Raw genomic sequence first — 25,621 nt, 5'->3', positions numbered from 1 at the left:
CTGAACTATCAGGGGCACAAACTGGATTTACACAGAATGGTGAGATGGTGACCTCTAGTGGCTGAAAGGCAACATTACAAGTCTGAATGTACCACACTTATAGTTGCCACCAAAATTATTCAACTCCATCGCAAGTGAAATTTATTAGCGATATGTACTAAAGGTCTACATTTTGCAATAAACCAATCAAACAATGTAAATATCTCAATACAACTAATATAACAAGTGGTTTCTCCAAGTTCAACACAAAATGCCACTGACTACTGCAGCTTCAGAATTATTCGGCAACCTCCTGATAAGCATCTTTTATTAAGCAGAGCCTCTTTGGCTGTTGTAACTTGCTGTAAACATGATGTGTAGCCGGTGCCCAGCTTCTGGCAGCGTTCCTGAGGAATCTTAACTTATTCCTCTTGGGCAATGGACTCCAGTTCAGCGATATTCTACAGTAAGCAGCCCCGTAAGTGACACATCCATGGAATCAGGTTCTCTGTCCCCACATCATGCTGCTCTCAGATAAGGTGGAAAAGCCTGCTGACAGATTATGAATTGCCTAGAAAATGTAGTTTCATTACTAATGTGTGGGTAATGTGTTCTTGGTGTCCAGTTATGGAGCTGCACAGCTACGTCTACTGTATATTGGCTGCAGCCGAGTGCTGCACAGCTGCCCCCTGTCGGCTGTCACCGAGAACAGCTGATCGCACCCCCACTGATCAGACTTTGAAGACCTATTATTTATAAATGGAGAACATCGTGCTATTTGAACTCCATTTCCATTATTGGCGATATATCTTGCTATAACATTGCACTACTGGGAAGCAGGGGCGGCCATACCGCATGTGCAAACGGTGTGGCTGCACGAGGGCCCGGAGGTGGAGGGGGCCCCTGCAGCGTGGCTAACACTGAGGGCAATCTGGCCTGTTTATCTGACCCGGAGGCTCCGGGGGCCCCTGGCCAGACTGCCCTCATGTGCAGTGGGCAGGGATCCGTCCTGCTTCCTGCCCGCGCTTCCTGTCCTGGACGGTGTCAGAATTCAGCGCGAGTGTGTCACCTAGAAAGCTGCCGACGACGAAGATGCTGGTGTGCGGAGAGGGGAGTGGTGTGTGTGTATGGAGAAGGCAATGACAGGGATGGTGGTGGAGAGGGCAATGATGGGAGTGGTGGGGGAGAAGGCAATGATTGGGGTGGTGGAGAGGGCAATGATGGGATACGAGGGGGAGGAGGACAATGAGGGATGTGGGGGATTGGGATGGGAGTAAGGGGGACTTATAATGGATTTACGAACAGGGGGAGTTGGAGGAGAATGGTAGATATGGATGTAAAATGAATTGTGAGATGGGGAAGACGCTATCAGGGACTTAAAAATTTATTGGGGAGAGAGAGGAGGCGATAAGATACATAGGACTCTTTATAATGAATTGGGAGGTGGCAGAGGATGCTCAGTACCTGATGGCGTCTTCTCCCACTTCCAAATTCATTTTGATGCTATCAAGTACTTATAATGAATGACGGGGACACAGGACAGGGACTAAGGCAATGTGCACACGTTCAGGATTTGCAGGAGAAAATGTCGCTGCATGTCCTAATGTGTCGGCAGGAAGGAAGTTGTGTAAAATACATTTTTTTCCCCACATTTTTGCCATGCTTTTGTTACTTATTTTCCCCCCATTAGTACGGGTTAAATACGCCGCAAGAATTTGACATTATGCAGATGACCAATCCATCAGTTCCTCCATTAGAAGCTTTCCGAGGCTCCATCAGCCGTCATTGCATTATATAGCTAAGAAGACAGGACGGTATGTAATAAAGACAGGGCTCTATAAAATCCAATATGTAAGGGTCGGTGCTGTGCATAACAAGAGAGGGCACTGTGTAATAAGAGACAGCAATATACATAATTGAGGAGACTATGTAATAATTATATATACAGTGGGTACCGAAAGTATTTAGACCCCTTTAAGCCCTTCATGACCGGAGCTTTTTTTTGATTTTGTGTTTTCGTTTTTCGCTCCCCTCTTCCCAGAGCCATAACTTTTTATTTTTCCATCAATATGGCCATGTAATGGCTTATCTTTTGCGGGACTAGTTGTGCTTTTGAACGACATCATTAGTTTTACCATGTCGTGTACTCGAAAATGGGAAAAAAATTCCAAGTGCTGTGAGACTGCAAAAAAAAGTGCAATCCCACACAAGTTATTTGTTTGGCTTTTTTGCTAACTTCACTAAATGCTAAAACTGACCTGCCATTATGATTCTCCAGGTCAGTACGAGTTCATGGACACCTAACATGTCTAGGTTATTTTTTATGTGAGTGGTGAAATAAAATTCCAAACTTTGCTAAAAAAAAAACAAAAAAAAACAAAACACAAATTGCGCAACATTCCGATATCCGTGCTGTCTCTATTTTTTGTTATCTGGGGTTGGGTGAGGGCTTATTTTTAGCGCGCCGAGCTGGCGTTTTTAATGATACCACTTTTGTGCAGACATGTTCATTTGATAGCCCGTTATTGCATTTTAATGCAATGTCGAGGCGACCAAAAAAAAAATGTAATTCTGGCATTACGATTATTTTTCTCGCTACACTGTTTAGTGATCAGGTTAATCCTTTTTTTTTTTTATATTGATAGATTGGGCAATTCTGAACATGGCAATTCCAAATATGTTTGATTTTCTTTTTATTGTTTTATTTTGAATGGTGCGAAAGGGGGGCGATTTGAACTTTTATAGGTTTTTTTTAGATATTTTTAAAAACATTTTTATTTAACTTTTGGCATGCTTCAATAGTCTCCATGGGAGGCTAGAAGCTGGCATAGCCTGATCGGCTCAGCTACATAGAGGCGATGCTCAGATCGCCTCTATGTAACAGAATTACTGCATTGCTATAAGCGCCAACCACAGGGTGGCGCTCATAATAGTAATCAGGCATCAACAACCATAGAGGTCTCAAGTGACAGGGGTCAGCGGTGCATGTATTTCTGGCCCGATGGCCAGAAGCGGGGGTTAAATGCCGCTGTCAGAGTTTGACAACATTATTTAGCTAGTTAATAGGCACAGGGGGATCGCGATTCCACCCGCGCCTATTGCGTGCACATGTCAGCTGTTCAAAACAGCCGACATGCCCCGGCTTTGATGTGGGCTCACCGCCGGAGCCCACATCAAAACGGGGGTTCTGCCATCAGACGTACTATCCCCTCCGATGTCAGTAAGGGGATAAACTTTTCCCTCCCGGTGGTCGGTGCTCATAGCAAGTCAGCAATTCTGCTACATACAGGCGATCTGATCAGGCTATGGCATCTTCTAGACTCCCATAGAGACTATTGAAGCATGTCAAAAATTAAAAAAAAATAAAAATATAAAAAAATGTTTTAAAATATTAAGAAAAAAAAAAATATAAAAGTTCAAATAACCCCCATTTCGCCCCATTCAAAATAAAACAAAAAAATCAAACATACACATATTTGGTATCGCCGCCTTCAGAATCGCCTGAGCAATATACATAAAAAAAAAAAAAAAAAAGTCAAAACGCCAGAATTAAGTTTTTTTGGCCGCCGCAACATTGCATTAAAATGCAATAACGGGCGATCAAAAGATTGTATCTGCACAAAAATGGTATCATTAAAAATTCAGCTCGGCACGCAAAAAATAAGCCATCACCCAACCGCAGATCACGAAAAATGGAGACACTGCGAGTACTGGAAAATGACAAATTTTTTTATTTTTATTTTATTTTTTTTTTAAAACAAAGTTTGGAATTTTTTTTTCCACGTAAACAAAAAAGAATCTAGACATGTTTGGTGTCGATGAACTCGTAATGACCTGGAGAATCATAATGGCAGATCAGTTTTAGCATTTGGTTAATATTGTAAACAAAAAAAAAAAAAAAAAATCAAAAAAACAGTTGTGGAATTGAAAATTTTTTGCAATTTCACAGCACTTGGATTTTTTTTTTCCCGTTTTTGAGTACACGACATGGTAAAACCAATGGTGTCGTTCAAAAGTACAACTTGCCCTGGAAAAAAACAAGATTTGGCCCTGCTTCCAAAGTATTGTTACTCAGAGTTATTACAGTGTTATCTGTGGCGTTACATAGGACTGCAAACCAGGACCCTTTTAAAAACCATGTCTCACCCCTGCATGCAAATACATAAACTTGATATTTACCTGTCGAGAATATGAAAACCGTGTTGTCCCAAAATCCATATTGCTTCAGAGCAGCAGTGACGTTTCCTACCGCCTCATCCAGCACTGCCATCATCCCGGCATAATGGCGCCTGTGCTGGTCCTGGATGAAGCTGTAAGGTTCCACATATTCCTGCGGAACCTGAAGAGGCGCGTGGACGGCCTGATAAGGCAAGTAAAGAAACAGCGGCTGCAAGACAAGGAGACCATCACTCAGACCATCATCAGATTAGCATTGGTAGACTGTATTTTGCATCTACCTTACCATAAATATCCACCTTTGAATGTTGTTCTGTTTGTTAATCTAAATAAGTCCAAAATTCAGAGCCAATGAAAATTGAGATTTATTTTCAGTAACTTTAAGAGAATCAAAAAGGAAAACTATTTTTTTCTCCTTGTAGTCTATGAAATATGCAACTTGGTGAATCAGGTCAAAATTATTTGCTCATTCCTGATTTCCTGATTTTCATACATGACTGCCAATAATAAAGCAGCATGCAGACCCTCCTCAGGTACCCCTAGTGGCATCTGCAGCGAGCCAGAGGGGTTTTCCTATGAACGAAAGTTCATTGTAACCAATAGGTCTTGGAATAATAATAATTCCCACAATTGGATGTCTTTAAATAAAATGTTCCTGTGCTGAGATAATCTTATAAATGTGCCTCTGCTGTGTACTGTGTAATGGCCGTGTCTGACCGTACAGCGACATGGCCTGATCATACCACAGCTCCTGGGCAGGTGAGGACACAAGGGTATAAAGACATTACAGGATCACAGCTGATTCTTTTTGTGAGGTAAAACATTTCTCTGCCTGATTTTAAACAATGTTTTACTTCACAGAAAGAATCACCTGTGATCCTATGGTGTAATGTCTAACTATGCGATTTGCACAGTTGAACCCATGTGCACTCCTCTCAAAATAGGAGGAAAAGTTGGTCGGGGACCACCAGGATTCAAATTGCCAACAGGTGGTCCCTTGACCACTAGAGCTGACCACAGAGGGGCACCCTGACTGTGCGCATGTTGCACACTGTCAGGATTCGGCAATCTGAGGTCACATATTAATGTGAGCTAATGCTGAGATTAATGTTCAACCTGGACAACTCCTTAAGACTTGAACCACTATGAACATTGCACCTAATAGTACAGGGGGGTAGGACGGTGTGCATTCACTTTTTCACTCCGTACGTTGTGTGCTCACAATGAGTTTTTGGTGCCGAGTATTAAACTGCCCGGCGCTGCGTTTCAAATTCACAACATATCCATTTCTCTTGCGAGTACGCTGAGTTTTCGGTGCAGATTTTTCCTAGAAACATTCAATAGATGCGGAAAAACCGCAAGTATAAAATGCACATACGTTTTTAGTGCGCAGCATCAAAAACGCATGTAAAAAAGATGCACTCAAAGAAGCAATAAAAAATGCAAATAACCCAATTTACATAACATGTGCAGAAAATCTGCAACATGAAAAACTCCCCAAAAAGCTCATCATGGGAACGAGGCCTTCTACACTGAACCATGAGCAGTGAGCTGCGCACTATGGCCATCAGAAGTTGTATCTGCAACACACGTGACAATATTTCGGAGATAGCGTTCATGCAAAAGCCACAATTGTGTTACCACACGCAAGAAAAAGCGATTGCTCTGTCTTCAGTAACAGCAGCTGGAAGGATATGAAAATAAGAACTGCTCCTTTAAAAGAGACGCAGACTTAAATGGAGTCTATCAGCACAGAACCACTGTTCGTACTCACTACAGGAGCGTGGTGCAGGCTTCCCACCGCCTCGATGTCCCTCATTCTCCACCCCCTCCTTTATTTGATTGACAGCTCTGGCTTTATACAGCCAAAGAAGGCTGGAGCCAGATGGAACGTGCACTTACATCTTAAGCCACGCCAAGGGGGCACCGAGCGCCTGTACTGGATTTCGATAGTCCTTCAGTGAGGCCCATTTAACCACATACAACAACTGTGCACATTTCCCCCATGTTCCTCACCGTGTCCGGCTTGTGATTAGTTATGAGATCCACGGCTCTTTCTGTAAATATGTGAGTGGAATATTTCTTCTCATATCCTTTTGCTGCTGCTTCACCATCTCGGAAATCAAGAGCACACACGGTCTTATTGATACCCTTGATTTCATAACATCTTTCATGGCTGTAATAATCCTCTCCGCCAGTAAGATATCCTGAAATGAAATTACAAAGTGAGAAACCTCTATTAAAATATATATATATATATATAATAGTAATTGTAATAATTTTTATTTATATAGCGCCAACATATTCCGCAGCGCTTTACAACTTATAGAGGGGACTTGTACAGACAATAGACATTACAGCATAACAGAAATCACAGTTCAAAACAGATACCAGGAGGAATGAGGGCCCTGCTCGCAAGCTTACAAACTATGAGGAAAAGGGGAGACACGAGAGGTGGATGGTAACAATTGCTTTAGTTATTTGGACCAGCCATAGTGTAAGGCTCAGGTGTTCATGTAAAGCTGCATGAACCAGTTAACAGCCTAAGTATGTAGCAGTACAGACAGAGTGCTATTAACTGCATAAAGTGTATGAGAACATGATGAGAGGAACCTGATTATGTTTTTGTTTTTTTTTAATGGGCCACACAGGGATGGTTAGGTTAATGCATTGAGGCGGTAGGCCAGTCTGAACAAATGAGTTTTTAGGGCACGCTTAAAACTGTGGGGATTGGGGATTAATCGTATTAACCTAGGTAATGCATTCCAAAGAATTGGCGCAGCACGTGTAAAGTCTTGGAGACGGGAGTGGGAGGTTCTGATTATTGAGGATGCTAACCTGAGGTCATTAGTGGAGCGGAGCGCACGGGTAGGGTGGTAGACTGAGACCAGAGAGGAGATGTAGGGTGGTGCTGAGCCATGGAGTGCTTTGTGGATGAGGGTAGTAGTTTTGTACTGTTTTCTGGAGTGGATGGGTAGCCAGTGTAATGACTGGCACAAGGTAGAGGCATCGGTGTAACAGTTGGTGAGGAATATGATTCTGGCAGCAGCATTCAGGACAGATTGGAGAGGGGAGAGTTTGGTAAGAGGGAGGCCGATTAGTAGAGAGTTACAATAGTCCAGACGAGAATGAATAAGTGAGACAGTAAGAGTTTTTGCAGAGTCGAAAGTAAGAAAAGGGCGAATTCTAGAAATGTTTTTGAGATGCAGATAAGAAGAGCGAGACAGTGATCGGATGTGGGGGGTGAATGAAAGCTCGGAATCAAAGATGACCCCAAGGCAGCGGGCATGTTGCTTTGGAGTAATGGTGGAACCGCACACGGAGATGGCAATGTCAGGCAAAGGTAGGTTAGTAGAGGGAGAGAACACGAGGAGTTCAGTTTTTGACAGGTTCAGTTTCAGATAGAGGGAGGACATGATGCTAGAGACAGCGGTAAGACAATCACTGGTGTTTTCTAAAAAGGTCGGCGTGATAACAGAAGAAGAGGTGTATAATTGGGTGACGTCAGCATAGAGATGGTACTGGAAACCAAATCTACTGATTGTTTGTCCAATAAGGGAAGTATACAAAGAGAAGAGGAGGGGGCCTAGGACTGATCCTTTAGGAACCCCAACAGTAAGGGGAAGGTGAGAGGAGGAGGAACCAGCAAAACATACAGTGAAGGATCGGTCAGAGAGAGAGGAGGAGAACCAAGAGAGAATGGTGTCCTTGAGGCCGATGGAGCGGAGCATAGTGAGGAGGAGCTGATGATCCACAGTGTCGAATGCTGCGGAAAGATCCAAGAGAATTAGCATGGAGTAGTGACCATTAGATTTAGCTGTTAGTAGATCATTAGAGACTTTAGTGAGGGCAGTTTCAGTAGAGTGTAAAGAGCGGAAGCCAGATTGAAGAGGGTCGAGAAGAGAGTTATCTGAGAGATAGCGGGTAAGACGGGAGTGGACCAGGCGTTTGAGGAGTTTAGAGATGAAGGGAAGATTAGAGACAGGTCTATAATTAGCGGCACAATTTTGGTCGAGGGAGGGTTTTTTAAGTAATGGATGTATGATGGCATGCTTAAATGAGGAGGGAAAAATACCGGAAGTGAGGGAAAGGTTGAATATTTTTGTTAGGTGAGAGGTGACAGCCGGGGAAAGGGACTGGAGGAGATGTGACGGAATGGGGTCACTGGTGCAAGTGGTCGGGCGAGAAGATGCAAGGAGCCTGTTTACTTCTTCTTCTGTAACTGGTTCAAAGTCAGAGAGTGAACTAGATGCAGTGGGGGAGGGAGGACAGTGCATGGTATGAAGAGATTGGAAGAGGATTTCCTGTCGAATATGGTCAATTTTTTCTTTGAAGTAATTGGCCAGATCGTCAGCGCGGAGATCTGTGGTTGGGGCCTGCTCTCTTGGGTTGAGTAGGGACTGGAAAGTGTCAAAGAGACGTTTAGGGTTATTTGACAGTGAGGTGATGAGGGTGTTGAAATAGGTTTGTTTGGAGAGGTGAAGGGCAGAGTTGTATGTTTTCAGCATGAACTTATAATGGATGAAATCTTCGGGTAGATTAGATTTTCTCCACAGATGTTCGGCGCACCTGGAGCACCACTGCAGGAAACGTGTTTGCAGCGTGTGCCACGGTTGTTGCCGTCTGTGCCAAATTGTTCTATGTATAGGAGGTGCAGCTTCATCCAGGGCACTTTGCAGGGTTTCATTGTAATGCTTCAGAGCAGAATCAGGACATGAGATGGAGAAGATTGGGGCCAATGAGGACTGCAAGTTCTTCATATGTTTCTGGGTGTTAATGGCCTGTATGTTTCTATAAGTGAGGAAAGTGGGGGTGACCTGAGCAGGGTGGCAGTTCTTGATAGAGAATGAAAGAAGGTTGTGGTCAGAGAGCGGGAGAGGAGAGTTTGTGAAATCGTCCACTGAGCAAAGTCGGGAGAAGACCAAGTCAAGGGAGTTTCCATCTTCATGCGTTGGAGAGTTAGTATGCTGCGAGAGGCTGAAAGAGGAGGTTAGAGATAAAAGGTGAGAAGCAGATGGGGAGAGGGGAGAAGCAATGGGGATGTTGAGATCACCCATGATAAGGGTGGGGGTGTCACAGGAGAGAAAGTGTGGAAGCCAGGTGGCAAAGTGATCCAGGAACTGATGAGAGGGGCCGGGAGGATGATACACCACCGCCACTTGCATGGAGAAGGGGACGTAGAGTCTGACAGCATGGACCTCAAAGGAAGGGAATACAAGTGGGGGTACTTGGGGGATAACTTGGAAGGTACATTTGGGTGAAAGGAGCAGACCAACGCCTCCACCTGCTCTGTTGTCTGATCTTGGGGTATGAGAAAAGTGTAGTCCACCATATGAAAGAGCAGCAGCAGCGGTGGTGTCTGACTGCTGGATCCAGGTTTCAATAAGAGCCAGGAGATTAAGAGAGCGTGTATATATATATATATATATATATATATATATATATATATATATACCCTCACCGGCCACTTTATTAGGTACACCATGCTAGTAACGGGTTGGACCCCCTTTTGCCTTCAGAACTGCCTCAATTCTTCGTGGCATAGATTCAACAAGGTGCTGGAAGCATTCCTCAGAGATTTTGGTCCATATTGACATGATGGCATCACACAGTTGCCGCAGATTTGTCGGCTGCACATCCCAAAGATGCTCCATAGAAGGCAGGATGGATCCATGCTTTCATGTTGTTTACGCCAAATTCTGACCCTACCATCCGAATGTCGCAGCAGAAATCGAGACTCATCAGACCAAGCAACGTTTTTCCAATCTTCTACTGTCCAATTTCGATGAGCTTGTACAAATTGTAGCCTCAGTTTCCTGTTCTTAGCTGAAAGGAGTGGTACCCGGTGTGGTCTTCTGCTGCTGTAGCCCATCTGCCTCAAAGTTCGACGCACTGTGCGTTCAGAGATGCTCTTAGGCCTACCTTGGTTGTAACGGGTGGCGATTTGAGTCACTGTTGCCTTTCTATCAGCTCGAACCAGTCTGCCCATTCTCCTCTGACCTCTGGCATCAACAAGGCATTTCCGCCCACAGAACTGCCGCTCACTGGATTTTTTTTCTTTTTCGGACCATTCTCTGTAAACCCTAGAGATGGTTGTGCGTGAAAATCCCAGTAGATCAGCAGTTTCTGAAATACTCAGACCAGCCCTTCTGGCACCAACAACCATGCCACGTTCAAAGGCACTCAAATCACCTTTCTTCCCCATACTGATGCTCGGTTTGAACTGCAGGAGATTGTCTTGACCATGTCTACATGCCTAAATGCACCGAGTTGCCGCCATGTGATTGGCTGATTAGAAATTAAGTGTTAACAAGAAGTTGGACAGGTGTACCTAATAAAGTGGCCGGTGAGTGTATGTATATATATATATATATATATATATATATATATATATATATATATACATATACATATACACATATACACACACACATATATATATATATATATAGTTAGTATATATGTGCGCGATGACTATTGAGACTCTTATGGAAATGATTTTTCAGAGTTTGTTAGATCTAAAACTTGTCAGTGACCGTATGTTATGGGTAAAAATAGTCTTGGCATCTTTGAGTCAAGCACGTATCTCCACAATAGGGATCAACCTCTATCCCGGTCTCGGCTTTTGACGCAGAGGATGAAAATGGAGAAAGATAGATCAAGAAACAGAAACCAAATAGCGCCATTTTCCCTGAAGAAGCCGCGGTCTGTGCGGTGATACGCGTGGGTGTCTATCCCACACTCCCAGCTACTATGGCTCCATCCAGGACTTGAGGATTCCCACATCCTTTGGTCTGCGTATTTGGGTTTCTGTTTCTTTCTTTTTCTTACTATCAGGAAAGGAACGGCAATTTCCCTTTCTATTTCCAATATGGTATTGTGAATAAGCATGGTTTTTCAGATGTTTATTGACCGTACCTTAAATTTGTGTAGCTTTATATTGCCATCATCTGATATATCCTTTTTGTGAGCCATATTATACCATTATGCTGTGAGGGGTCATTTTGTGGGTTGTCATTGCCATTACCACACGGCATCACTAGCACATGCATCTTTGATGGTTTTTAAATGTTTTTAACACTGATGTTGCTGTGTCCTGTTCAAAATTGTTTGAATTGTGAATTTTTTTTATTTTTTGGATAATAAAGTATGATTTTTACCTGTTCTGTTCTCTTTTTCTTCTAATTTTATGCAATGGGTGCAGAAAATCTGCAACATCAAAAACTCACCAAAAGCGTAGCGTGGTTTATGGCTACTAGAGACAGTCACGATACATGTAACAAGCTTTACACTGCAGCCATAAATTTGTAAGGTGTAGTCAAGAATTCCTGATTTTAAGAGACAGTCGCAGACCAAAGTCCGAGTTCCTGCAGATGTCAGTGAAGCTTGCTCCGAGAACAGACTGCTATGCGCACACTGTCCGCGGGTCTCCAACCAGAACTCACCAGCCTCATGTATGCCTATGAGGACGTCTGCATGAGCCTTAGTTAAACCAGAGGAATTTACTTTTTTACTGTCACATTGAGGCCATTTTTATATGTCACCAGCTTGAAGAGTGGAGCAGATTGCTATATAAATTTGTGGAAAAAGATTCAGCATAATTTGGAATTTACTGATTTGAAAGAGCAGATCATTAACCCCAAGGGTGGTTTGCACGTTAATGACCGGGCCAATTTTTACAATTCTGACCACTGTCCCTTTATGAAGTTATAACTCTGGATCGCTTCAACGGATCCTGATGATTCTGACATTGTTTTCTCGTGACATATTGGACATATTGTATTTCATGATAGTGGTAAAATTTCTTTGATATTACCTGCGTTTAATTGTGAAAAAAAACGAACATTTGGCGAAAATTTTGAAATTTTCCAACTTTGAATTTTTATGCCCTTAAATCACAGAGATATGTCACACAAAATACTTAATAAGTAACATTTCCCACATGTCTACTTTACATCAGCACAATTTTGGAACCAAATTTTTTTGTTTGTTAGTGAGCTATAAGGGTTAAAAGTTGACTAGCAATTTCTCATTTTTACACCATTTTTTTTAGGGACTTCAAAACATTTGAAGTCACTTTGAGGGGTCTATATGATAGAAAATACCCAAGTGTGTCACCATTCTAAAAACTGAACATCTAAGGCCATGTGCACACGTTGCGTTTTTTACTGCGGATCCGCAGCGTTTAAGAAATTGGACCCCAAAAGTTGTTGTCCAATTTTTCCTGAGTACGCCGATACCCCATATGTGGGGGGGAAACCACCATTTGGATGCATGGCACAGCTCGGAAGGGAAGGAGCGCCATTTGGAATGCAGACTTAGATGGATTGGTCTGCAGGCGTCACATTGCATTTACAGAGCCCCTGATGTACCTAAACAGTAGAAACCCCCCACAAGTGACCCCATATTGGAAACTAGACCCCTCCCAAGGAATTTATCTAGATGTGTTGTGAGAACTTTGAAACCCCAAGTGTTTCACTACAGTTTATAACGCAGAGTCGTGAAAATTTTTTATCCACAAACATTATTTTTTAGCCCCCGGTTTTATATTTTCCCAAGGGTAACAGGAGAAATTGGACCCCAAAAGTTGTTGTCCAATTTGTCCCGAGTACGCCGATACCCCATATGTGGGGGGAACCACCGTTTGGGCGCACGGGAGAGCTTGGAAGGGAAGGAGCACTGTTTTACTTTTTCAACGCAGAATTGGCTGGAATTGAGATCGTACGCCATGTCGCGTTTGGAGAGCCCCTGATGTGCCTAAACAGTGGAAACCCCCTAATTCTAACTGAAACCCTAACCCAAACACACCCCTAACCCCAACCCTAACCATAACCCTAACCACACCCCTAACCCGAACATGCCCCTAGCCCTAATCCCAACCACACCCCTAACCCCACCCCTATCTCCAACACACCCCTAACCCTAATCCCAACCGTAAATGTAATCCAAACCCTAACTGTAGCCCCAACCCTTACTGTAGCCCCAACCCTCACTGTAGCCCCAACCCTAATGGGAAAATGGAATACATTTTTAAAAATTTTATTACTTTTCCCTAACTAAGGGGGTGATGAAGGGGGGTTTGATTTACTATTTATAGCGGGTATTTTAGTGTATTTTTATGATTGGCAGCCGTCACACACTAAAAATAGTATTTGCGTCTCCACATTTTGAGAGCTATAATTTTTCCATATTTTGGTCCACAGAGTCATGTGAGGTCTTGTTTTTTGCGGGACGAGTTGACGCTTTCTTTTGTACCATTTTCGGGCATGTGACATTTTTTGATCGCTTTTTATTCCGATTTTTGTGAGGCAGAATGACCAGAAACCAGCTATTCATGAATTTGTTTTCTTTTTTTTTTTTTTTTTTTTTGGGGGGGGGGGGGGGGGGGGGGGCGTTTATACCGTTCCACGTTTGGTAAAATTGATAAAGCAGTTTTATTTTCCTCAGGCCAGTACGATTACAGCGATACCTCATTTAAATCATTTTTTTATGTTTTGCCGCTTTTATACGATTAAAACTATTTTATAGAAAAAATTATTTTTGCATCGCTTTATTCTGAGGACTATAACTTATTTTTTTGCTGATGATGCTGTATGGCGGCTCGTTTTTTGCAGGACAAGATGACGTTTTCAGCGGTACCATGGTTATTCATATCAGTCTTTTTGATCACGTGTTATTCCACTTTTTTGTTCGGCGGTATGATAATAAAGCGTTGTTTTTTGCCTCTTTTTTTTTTTTACGGTGTTCACTGAAGGAGTTAACTAGTGGCACAGTTTTATAGGTCGGATCTTACGGACGCGGCAATACTTTTTTTTTTACTTTTTTACATTGCCTCAGGGGGACATCACTGTTTAGTGACAGATCGCTGATCTGACACTTTGCAGTGCACTGTGTCAGATCAGTGATCTGACAGGCACTGCAGGGAGGCTTCCCGGCGCATGTTCTGAGCAGGCGCTTGAAAGCCACCTCCCTGCAGGACCCGGAAGGTCCCCTGGGGCCATTTTGGATCCGGGGCCTGCAAGGAGGAGGAGGTAGGAGACCCTCGGAGCAACGCGATCACATCGCGTTGCTCCGAGGGTCTCAGGGAAGCACGCAGGGAGCCCCCTCCCTGCGCGATGCTTCCCTGTACCGCCGGAATGCTGCGATCATCTTTGATCGCATTGTGCCGGGGGTTAATGTGCCGGGAGCGGTCCATGACCACTCCTGGCACATAGTGCCGGATGTCAGCTGTAATAATCAGCTGACACCCGGCAGAGATCGACTAGGACGTACTATCCCGTCACTGGGAATTAAGTCCCAGGTCACCTCGACAGGACAGTACATAAAATGGGATTAAGGGGCTAAATGTTTTTAACATTGTTGTTGCTGTGTCCTGTTCAAAATTGTTTGAATTGTGAATTTTTTTATTTTTTGGATAATTAAGTATGCTTTTTACCTGTTACGGGTGTTCCCATTCTGTGGGCATGTTCTGTTCTCTTTTTCTTCTAATTTTATGTAATTGGTGCAGAAAATCTGCAACATCAAAATCTCACCAAAAGCGTAGCCTGGTTTATGGCTACTAGAGACAGTCACGATACATGTAACAAGCTTTACACTGCAACCATAAATTTGTAAGGTGTAGTCAAGAATTCCTGATTTTAAGAGACAGTGGCAGACCAAAGTCCGAGTTCCTGCAGATGTCAGTGAAGCTTGCTCCGAGCAGACTGCTATGCGCACACTGTCTGCGGGTCTCCAACCAGAACTCACCAGCCTCATGTATGCCTATGAGGACGCCTGCATGAGCCTTAGTTAAACCAGAGGAATTTACTTTTTTACTGTCACATTGAGGCCATTTTTATATGTCACCAGCTTGAGGAGTTGAGCAGATTGATATATAAATTTGTGGGAAAAGATTCAGCATAATTTGGAATTTACTGATTTAATGCTCTGCTCTTTTAATACTTAGGAGTCCAGTGGGTGGTCTAATTCAGTGATTGACAGCCCTCTCTATATGTACACTGACACAGAATGATAATGAATGGACATCCTTTACAGTAAGGTTGTGTGCACACATTGCAGGTTTGGTGCGGTTTTTTCCTTGTATGTTTCTACATAAACCTGAAGCAATCCTGTTGCCAGCAAAGTGAATGAGAAATTTGATGTATCATGCACACGGTGCCTATTTGTGACTTGCAGATTTGGTGCAGAAAATAATCTGCAGCGTGTTAATTCTTTTTTTGCGTTTTTCACTACCTACTTCATTCAAATTAAAAAAAAAAAAAAATGTATGGCAAATATTGGGTTTTTTTTAGCTGTGTTTTTCCTGCCAAGAGATGCAGAAATGGTGCAGAAATTTTACTCACGTGTTCACATACCCTAAAAGCTTAAAGGGAACCTTTCAGCAGGATTGTGCCGAGTAACGTACACACAGTGTCAGGTCGGCGCCGTTATACTGATTACAATGATACCTTGGTTGATGAAATGTGCCTTGTGGTTGTTGTTATAGATTATAGCAACAACTCAGGAAATAATAGTTCTATATCATTATTATTATTTATTGTTATAGCGCCATTTATTCCATGGCGCTTTACATGTGTATACATAATAAAAACAAGTACAATAATCTTTAACAATACAAGTCACAACTGGTACAGGAGGAGAGAGGACCCTGCCTGCGAGGGCTCACAATCTACAAGGGATGGGTGAGGATACAGTAGGTGAGGGTAGACCTGGTCGTGCAGCGGTTTGGTCGATCGGTGGTTACTGCAGGTTGTAGGCTTGTGGTAGAGGGTTCCAGAGTAGGGGTGATACGCGAGAGAAATCTTGTATGCGATTGTGGGAAGAGGAGATAAGAGGGGAGTAGAGAAGGAGATCTTGTGAGGATCGGAGGTTGCGTGTAGGTAAGTACCGGGAGACGAGGTCACAGATGTATGGAGAAGACAGGTTGTGGATGGCTTTGTACATAGTTACATAGTTACATAGTTATTAAGGTTGAAGGAAGACTGTAAGTCCATCTAGTTCAACCCATAGCCTAACCTAACATGCCCTAACATGTTGATCCAGAGGAAGGCAAAAAAAACCCATGTGGCAAAGAGTAACTCCACCATGGGGAAAAAAATTCCTTCCCGACTCCACATACGGCAATCAGACTAGTTCCCTGGATCAACGCCTTATCAAGGAATCTAGTGTATATACCCTGTAACATTATACTTTTCCAGAAAGGTATCCAGTCCCCTCTTAAATTTAATTAATGAGTCACTCATTACAACATCATACGGCAGAGAGATCCATAGTCTCACTGCTCTTACAGTAAAGAATCCGCGTCTGTTATTATGCTTAAACCTTCTTTCCTCCAGACGTAGAGGATGCCCCCTTGTCCCTGTCTCAGGTCTATGATTAAAAAGATCATCAGAAAGGTCTTTGTACTGTCCCCTCATATATTTATACATTAACATAAGATCACCCCTTAGTCTTCGTTTTTCCAAACTAAATAGCCCAAGTGTAATAACCTATCTTGGTATTGCAGACCCCCCAGTCCTCTAATAACCTTGGTCGCTCTTCTCTGCACCCGCTCCAGTTCAGCTATGTCTTTCTTATACACCGGAGACCAGAACTGTGCACAGTATTCTAAGTGTGGTCGAACTAGTGACTTGTATAGAGGTAAAATTATGTTCTCCTCATGAGCATCTATGCCTCTTTTAATACATCCCATTATTTTATTTGCCTTTGTACCAGCTGCCTGACACTGGCCACTGAATATGAGTTTGTCATCCACCCATACACCCAGGTCTTTTTCATTGACGGTTTTGCCCAGAGTTTTAGAATTAAGCACATAGTTATACATCTTATTACTTCTACCCAAGTGCATGACCTTACATTTATCCCCATTAAAGCTCATTTGCCATTTATCAGCCCAAGCTTCTAGTTTACATAAATCATCCTGTAATATAAAATTGTCCTCCCCTGTATTGATTACCCTGCAGAGTTTAGTGTCATCTGCAAATATTGAAATTCTACTCTGAATGCCCCCTACAAGGTCATTAATAAATATGTTAAAAAGAAGAGGGCCCAATACTGACCCCTGTGGTACCCCACTGCTAACAGTGACCCAGTCCGAGTGTGCTCCATTAATAACCACCCTTTGTTTCCTATCCCTGAGCCAGCTCTCAACCCACTTACACATATTTTCCCCTATCCCCATTACTTTCATTTTATGTAACAACCTTTTGTGTGGCACCGTATCAAAAGCTTTGGAAAAGTCCATATATACTACGTCCACTGGGTTCCCTTGGTCCAGTCCGGAACTTACCTCTTCATAGAAGCTGATCAAATTAGTCTGACATGAACGGTCCCTAGTAAACCCGTGCTGATACTGGGTCATAAGGTTATTCCTCTTCAGATACTCCAGTATAGCATCCCTTAGAATGCCCTCCAGGATTTTACCCACAGTAGAGGTTAAACTTACTGGCCTATAATTACCGAGTTCAGTTTTTGCCCCTTTTTTAAATATTGGCACCACATTTGCTATACGCCAGTCCTGTGGTACAGACCCTGTTATTATGGAGTCTTTAAAGATTAAAAATAATGGTCTATCAATGACTGTACTTAGTTCCTGCAGTACTCGGGGGTGTATCCCATCCGGGCCCGGAGATTTGTCAATTTTAGACGCCGCTGTACTTCCTGCTGGGTTAAGCAGGTGACATTTAATGGGGAATTATTATCACTAGTCATATTGGCTGCCATGGGATTTTCTTTTGTAAATACTGATGAAAAAAAGTCATTTAGCATATTGGCTTTTTCCTCATCCTCATCCACCATTTCACCCAGACTATTTTTAAGGGGGCCACGTCATGGTTAGGGTTTTGTACTGGAGTCTCTGGGCAATGGGGAGCCAGTGAAGGGATTGACAGAGGGGAGAGGCTGGGGAATAGCGGGGGGGACAGGTGGATTAGTCGGGCAGCAGAGTTTAGAATAGATTGGAGGGGTGCGAGAGTGTTAGAGGGGAGGCCACAGAGCAGGAGGTTGCAGTAGTCAAGGAGAGAGATGATGAGGGCATGGACTAGGGTTTTTGCAGACTCTTGGTTGAGGAATGTACGGATTCGTGAAATATTTTTGAGTTGAAGTCGGCAGGATGTGTAAAGGGCTTGGATATGTGGTTTGAAGGAGAGATCAGCGTCAAGGATTACCCCGAGGCAGCGAGCTTGTGGGACTGGGGAGAGTGGGTAGCCATGCACTGTAATGGATAGGTTCGTTGGGGGGGGGTCGCGTGAGATGGGGGAAAGATGATGAATTCTGTTTTGTCCATGTTAAGTTTCAGAAATCTAGCGGAGAAGAAGGATGAAATAGTGGACAGACATTGAGGGATTCTGGTTAGTAGGGAGGTGATATCTGGTCCAGAGATGTAGATCTGTGTGTCATCAGCATAGAGGTGATACTGAAAGCCGTCAGATTCTATGAGCTGTCCCAGGCCAAAGGTGTAAATGGAGAAGAGCAGGGGCCCAAGGACTGAACCTTGTGGGACTCCGACAGATAGGGGACGAGGTGAGGAGGTGGCGTGTGAGTGGGAGACGCTGGATGTCCGGTCTGTTAGGTATGAGGAGATCCAGGATAGGGCCAAGTCTGTGATGCCAAGGGATGAGAGGGTCTGTAATAATAGGGAATGGTCCACTGTGTTAAAGGCAGCCGACAGGTCGAGGAGGAGGAGGACAGAGTAGTGTCGCTTGCTCTTGGCGGTTAAGAGGTCATTGGTGACTTTAGTTAGGGCAGTTTCAGTGGAGTGGTGTGACCGGAAGCCAGATTGTAAGCGGTCAAAGAGGGAGCAAGAAGAGAGATGGGAGGACAGTTCAAGGTAGACGTGTTGTTCCAGGAGTTTGCAGGCATAAGGGAGAAATGATATAGGGCGATAGCTAGATACAGAGGATGGGTCAAGAGAGGGCTTTTTGAGGATAGGTGTGATTGAGGCATGTTTAAAGCTTGAGGGGAAAACACCAGTTGTTAGTGATAGGTTGAAGAGATGGGTTAGGGTTGGGATGAAGACTGTGGTGAGGTTTGGGATGAAGTGGGATGGGAGCGGGTCAAGTGCACAGGTGGTGAGATGCGATCTTGAGAGTGGAGAGTTGATCTTCTGTAATGGTGGAGAAGTTGGTTTTGGAGGTGGAGGGCTGGGAAGTCGGGAGGAAGGGCTCTGGGGGTTGTTGACCAAAACTGCCTCTGATGTTATCAATCTTCTGCTTGAAAAATGAGGCAAAGTCTTCAGCTGAGATAAGTGGGGAGGGAGGAGGTGCTGGGGGACGGAGGAGAGAATTGAAGGTGTTGAATAACTGTTTAGGGTTGTGAGACAGGGAGGATATGAGAGATGAGAAGTAGGTTTGTTTAGCTGTGGCGAGTGTGGTCTTGAAAGTAGTGAGGGACTGTTTGAATGCGATGAAGTGCTCGTTGGAGTGGGATCTTTTCCATCTGCGCTCAGCAGCCCTGGAAGCTCGCCTCAGTTCTTTGGTCAGGCTGGTGTGCCATTGCCATATCAATGTGAAATTGATTATATATTAATAATAATTGTGCCTGGTGTTGTAAAAAGACGTGGTAACCACTTAAAGAACTGAAACACACCCACCACCAAAACTATGGAGTAACCATGGAAGTCAAGACAATTGTATAATAAAGAAATATCTATTGTATTTAATATTAGCAATAGTCATACAACAAATAAAGCTAAAACAATTTGATAGAGTGTGTGCGCATATCAGGACAATTAAAATTCAAACATAATTATGATAAATATTATAAGTGGTGGACCAAGATACAATATCTATAGGCCTATGCTGTGTTTAGGTCATATAGGTAGGCTCCTAGTAGGAATATTAGGAATCTCCATACGAAAAGTGAAAAAAGTATTGTTCCGAAACGCGCGTCGGGGTGTGTGCATTATTAGGACCTGGTGGCACTGAAAGGTATGGAACTCCATCTATTGCACATTATGATGCACTATGCACTTTTATTTCCGCACAGGAGGTTTTTTGCTATTGAATTAACTATGTCACTTAGCACATATGTGCGTGTGTATATATATATATATATATATATATATATATATATATATATATATATATATATATATATATATATATATATATATATATATATATATATATATATATATATATATATACACATATATACACATATACACACACACAGTTATTTATTATCTTTATAAAACATCAGTCTGTATCCATTTTTTTCACTTTTCATATGGAGATTCCTAATATTCCTACTAGGAGCCTACCTATACCTATATGACCTAAACACAGCATAGGCCTATAGATATTATATCTTGGTCCACCACATATGATATTTATCATAATTATGTTTAAATTATTTTAATTGTCCTGATATGCGCACACATTCTATCAAATTGTTTTAGCTTTATTTGTTGTATGACTATTGCTAATATTAAATAAAGAAATATCTATTGTATTATACAATAGCCTGGACTTCCATGGTTACTCCATAGCTTTGGTGGCGAGTGTGTTTCTTGTGGTTGTTGTGTAATCCTCCAAGATGGTGCCGCCTGCGCCTTCAGTACGTCAGTGTGGGATCAGTGACCTGTCAGCAGTCTGCATTATGAATACCTAATCAGAGCACCACATGAAGACCCCCACAGGCCGCCCCGGGGCACAAGCATATAATTACCTCAAAGCTGAAAATAAAGATTAAACAACAACCACAAGACAGATTTCATCAACCAAAGTATCATTGTAACCAGTATAACAGCGCCGACCTGACACTGTCTGTAGGTTACTGTGCACGATCCTGCTGACAGGTTCCCTTTAAGAGTAAGAAAATATATATTACCAAAATAAGTGTCGAATCCCCGGCGGGTTGGGAGGCAGTCAGTTTTATAGATGCCAAGGTGCCACTTTCCAACCATGTGGGTGGTATATCCGGCTTCCTTCAGTAACTGAGGCAGCAGCTTTTCATCCAGAGGAAGACAATGGGGCTGACACGGCCATATTATCTGATGCTGCAGACCTGTGTGAATCTTAGGAAGAGAGAAACACATTAGTGCTCCATATGTTATACAGAAGGAAATAAGACCTGTCCGCCAATGCACCAGGACATAAATGACAAGAAATCTCTACATTTTCCCGTTATAGGTACTTATCAGGGAGTCTTTATAGTGAACCCTCACATACAAGGGCATATGTGGCCACTTCGCGGGGGCACACCTGGGCAGAACAGAGTCGTCATCTCACCAGATAGCAGCATATAGCTCCCCCATGATTTCCATGCACACACTGCTCAGGAGAAGATTGACCGAGGCTGCCAACACTATGGATGCACCATGCTGTGGTTTGTATGTGGATTTTGTGTGAAAAAGTAAGATATACGCTGGGGTCACACATGTGTATTAAAAAAAAGGTCTGATTTTCATCCAGAAAAGTGGGACAATTTTTTATTTCTCACGTGTCATCCATTTACAATCCATTTTTTACAGCAGTTATTAATCAGTTACAGGACCATTTAGTGTCCTGATAAAGGACTGCAATATATCCATAGAGATTGGACGCTGTACTGTAGCTCCGAAAGGCAACCGATTTTTTTTCTTTTATTACGGTGGTGTGAGGGAGCCCATATACAGAGTATGAGAGTAGCGGGTGCATTACCACTGAATTTGGCATCCAGGTACCGTAATAACATTACACAGATGTCAACTACAAACTTCTAAAGACTTTTCCAAAAAACTCTGATGTTACTGATCATTACAGGTGATCCATCGTGCTATATAAGTAAAATGATGAAATACTAATAGTTTCAAACATAGTATGACAAGTCAAAGCCTCGTAACATTAGTAAGACTGCTCCTTCAGCAGCTCATCAGATTGTTCTTTGTGGGCCTTAAAGGGATTGTCCACCAGTCAGCCCCTTCTCAAACTGAGAGTTTTCCTCTGTAAAATTAAAAAAAAACAAAACACTTACACTCATCTCTCCCGGGGCCCAATCAGCGACAAGTTCTCTCTCCGCATCTTCGGACGATTAAGCAATTGACAGGAAGTGAGAAACAGCCACAGTTCTGACTTCCTGTTACTTAACAGTTAAGTATGGAAACTGCCCAGCGCTCTAAAGACGTCATTAACAGTGGTGTTATCTGTTCTGACAAACAGCAATCGTCCCCATGTTATTCAGCGAGTGGTATGAGGAATAAAAAAAAAAAAAAATACATTGCAGCATGTACGATTTGCCTCAGATTATAGAGACACATTCGGTCATTTAAGTGTGTGTGTCCATGAGACAAATCAGACTGATTGAATGGAACAGATGGAGACTTCTGAGAAAATCGTATCACACTCTGATAAAAGTGTAATTAGCATAATCGGACCAATTGTCCTGGATGAGAGAAAAACAGTGTTGTGACCCTAGCCTAAGTGTAGGTCATCAGCATATGGTCAGTAGGAGTCCGACAGCCATCACCTCCACCAATCAGCTGTTTGGAGCTCCGGCAGTGGCTGGATGTAAACGGTGAATGGAGCCGGAACATCACAGATCTATTCGCTAGGTAGCGGCCATTCCTGAGTACTGCAGATCAACTATTAGAGAAGCTCTCCCATCTAGATTTATTTTTATTAAATGTATATAATGTAATGTGAGTTTATTAATACACTGCTCAAAAAAATAAAGGGAACACAAACAGAATCTAACTCTAAGTAAACCAAACTTCTGCGAAATCAAACTGTCCACTTAGGAAGCAACACTGTTTGACAATCAATTTCACATGCTGTTGTGCAAATGGAATAGACAACAGATGGAAATTATTGGCAATTATCAAGACACACTCAATAAAGGAGTGGTTCTGCAGGTGGGGACCACAGACCACATCTCAGTACTAATGCTTTCTGGCTGATGTTTTGGTCACTTTTGAATGTTGGTTGTGCTTTCACACTCGTCGTACCATGAGACGGACTCTACAACCCACACAAGTGGCTCAGGTAGTGCAGCTCATCCAGGATGGCACATCAATGCGAGCTGTGGCAAGAAGGTTTGCTGTTTGTCAGCGTAGTGTCCAGAGGCTTGAGGCGCTAACAGGAGACAGGCCAGTACACCAAGAGACATGGAGGGGGACGTAGGAGGGCAACAACCCAGCAGCAGGACCGCTAACTCAGCCTTTGTGCAAGGAGGAACAGGAGAAGCACTGCCAGAGCCCTGCAAAATGACCTCCAGCGGGCCACAAATGTGCATATGTCTGCACAAACGGTTCGAAACCGACTCCATGAGGATGGTCTGAGTGCCTGACGTCCACAGATGGGGGTTGTGCTCACAGCCCAACACCGTGCAGGACGCTTTGCATTTGCCACAGAACACCAGGATTGGTGCCCTGTGCTCTTCACAGATGAAAGCAGGTTCACATTGAGCACATGTGACAGATGTAACAGAGTCTGGGGACGCCATGGAGAGCGATCTGCTGCCTGCAACATCCTTCAACATGACCGGTTTGGCAGTAGGTGAATAATGGTGTGGGGTGGTATTTCTTTGGAGCCCTCCATGTGCTTGCCAGAGGTTGCCTGACTGCCATTAGGTACCGAGATGAGATCCTCAAACCACTTGTGAGACCATATGCTGGTGCAGTTGGCCCTGGGTTCCTCCTAATGCAGGACAATGCCAGACCTCATGCGGCTGGGTGTGTCAGCAGTTCCTGCAAGATGAAGGCATTGAAGCTATGGACTGGCCCGCTCGTTCCCTAGACCTGAATCCAGTTGAACACATCTGGGACATCATGTCTCGCACCATCCACCAACGTCCGGTTGCACCACAGACTATCCAGGAGTTGGCGGATGTTTTAGTCCAGGTCTGAGAGGAGATCCCTCAGGAGACCATTCACCGCCTCATCAGGAGCATGCCCACACATTGTAGGGAGACCATACAGGCACGTGGAGGCCACACACACTACTGAGCATCATTTCCTTGTCTTGAGGCATTTCCACTGAAGTTGGATAAGCCTGTAACTTCATTTTCCACTTTGATTTTGAGCATCATTCCAACTCCAGACCTCCATGGGATATTAGTTGTGATTTACTTTGATCATTTCTAGGTTTTATTGTTCTCAACACATTCCACTATGTAATGAATAGAGATTTACAACTGGAATATTTCATTCAGTGATATCTAGGATGTGGGATTTTAGTGTTCCCTTTATTTTTTTGAGCAGTGTATATTCATCTACTGCTTCTCACTCTCCGGTGTCCAGCGACATTTTCTTCCTCTTCTCAGCGCCATCCACGCTCTGCAAATTGGCTGTGCCACACTGCGCTGTTCATGACCCAGAAGTGACTTTTATGGTTCATACATCAGACATGCGCTATCCGATGTTCTATTGCATAGCACTCGGACCAATAAATAGCACAGACATCAGAAAGGTGAATTGGGTTCATTGGCCGTGAACTCCCGGGACCTGTCTGACGGCACCGCAAGCAAAAGAACTTTCTCACACTCGCAGTGCCCTCAGACAGGGAATAGCAGTTCACAGGGAGACACGGAGCACACGCTGCTCAGTGTTGACTGGATGACAGGCTGTATGGTCGCATCATGCATCCATGCAGCCTGCCCTCTAGATGTAGCAGAGCTGGACCTGTTGTGGGACAAGAGGAATAGCAGCATCTCTGCAGAAAGATGAGGAATATTGTTTGTTGTTTATTGACTTCTTTTGGAGATGACTAGGGCATTGGGGGAATGGGCGAGGTCGTAAGTATGGTTTAATTAGGAATATTAAAGGAGTCTGTCATTCTTTCAATTAAAGGACTTTTTTCTGGGTGTCTGTGTTATCTTACAATGGGACTATGGGGTTAGTAATGTGGACATCTTATAGACTCCTCTCCATTAGTAACCTCGGGGCTTGATGTCACCTGACAATACAAAGGTGACATCAACCCCCCAACTATCACCTCACTTGCCACCGCTACAGGGCAAGTGGGAAGAGCGAGGCTAAGTGTCAGAATTGGCACATCTAGGAGATGTGCCTTTTCTGGGGCGGCTGAGAGATGATGTTTTTAGCCTGGGGGGAGCCAGTATCCATCTCCCCCTCCTAGGCTAATAATATCAGCCCGCAGCTGTCAGCATAGCTTTTGCTGGTTATTAATTATAGGGGAACCCCACGTCATTTTTTGAGGGAGGTCCCCGATTTTTAATAGCCAGAAAAGGCTAATTATATAGCTGTGAGCTGATATTAATAGCCTGGGAAGCTCCATGGGTTTTACCCCTTCCCAGGCTATAAACATCGGCCCCCAACAGTTGGCTTTCACTCTGCTGGTTACAAAAAATGCGCGGGAGCCCACGCCATTTTTTTCTGAAAAATAATTTCTTATTAACTACATGTACAGTAAGCTGCACACACTGTACTAATTGTATTTGTCACAGACATCTATATATCTACCTTTTCTATTTGTATTTACTGTATGTAATCTCTCTTTTCTATCCTGTCAGCTCCTGCAGTGATTTT

General features: G+C 43.4%; 1 protein-coding gene across 1 annotated transcript in view; it reads right to left on the bottom strand.

The window, feature by feature from the left end:
• ARSB (arylsulfatase B) overlaps positions 1-25,621 on the bottom strand; it is a 151,153-nt gene that overhangs the window by 123,197 nt on the left and 2,335 nt on the right. Inside the window, exons 2-4 of the mRNA XM_077286989.1 lie at positions 20,986-21,172; positions 6,172-6,362; positions 4,159-4,366 (exon numbers count right to left, since the gene is read on the bottom strand). Of these exons, the coding sequence (XP_077143104.1) occupies positions 4,159-4,366; positions 6,172-6,362; positions 20,986-21,172 (586 nt within the window). The remainder of the gene's footprint in view (positions 1-4,158; positions 4,367-6,171; positions 6,363-20,985; positions 21,173-25,621) is intronic.

Source organism: Ranitomeya variabilis, chromosome 1 (genome assembly GCF_051348905.1).
Source record: "Ranitomeya variabilis isolate aRanVar5 chromosome 1, aRanVar5.hap1, whole genome shotgun sequence".
Taxonomy (NCBI): Eukaryota; Metazoa; Chordata; class Amphibia; order Anura; family Dendrobatidae; genus Ranitomeya; species Ranitomeya variabilis.
Note: the sequence above shows the minus strand (reverse complement) of the source record. Positions and strands in the feature narration are given on the sequence as shown.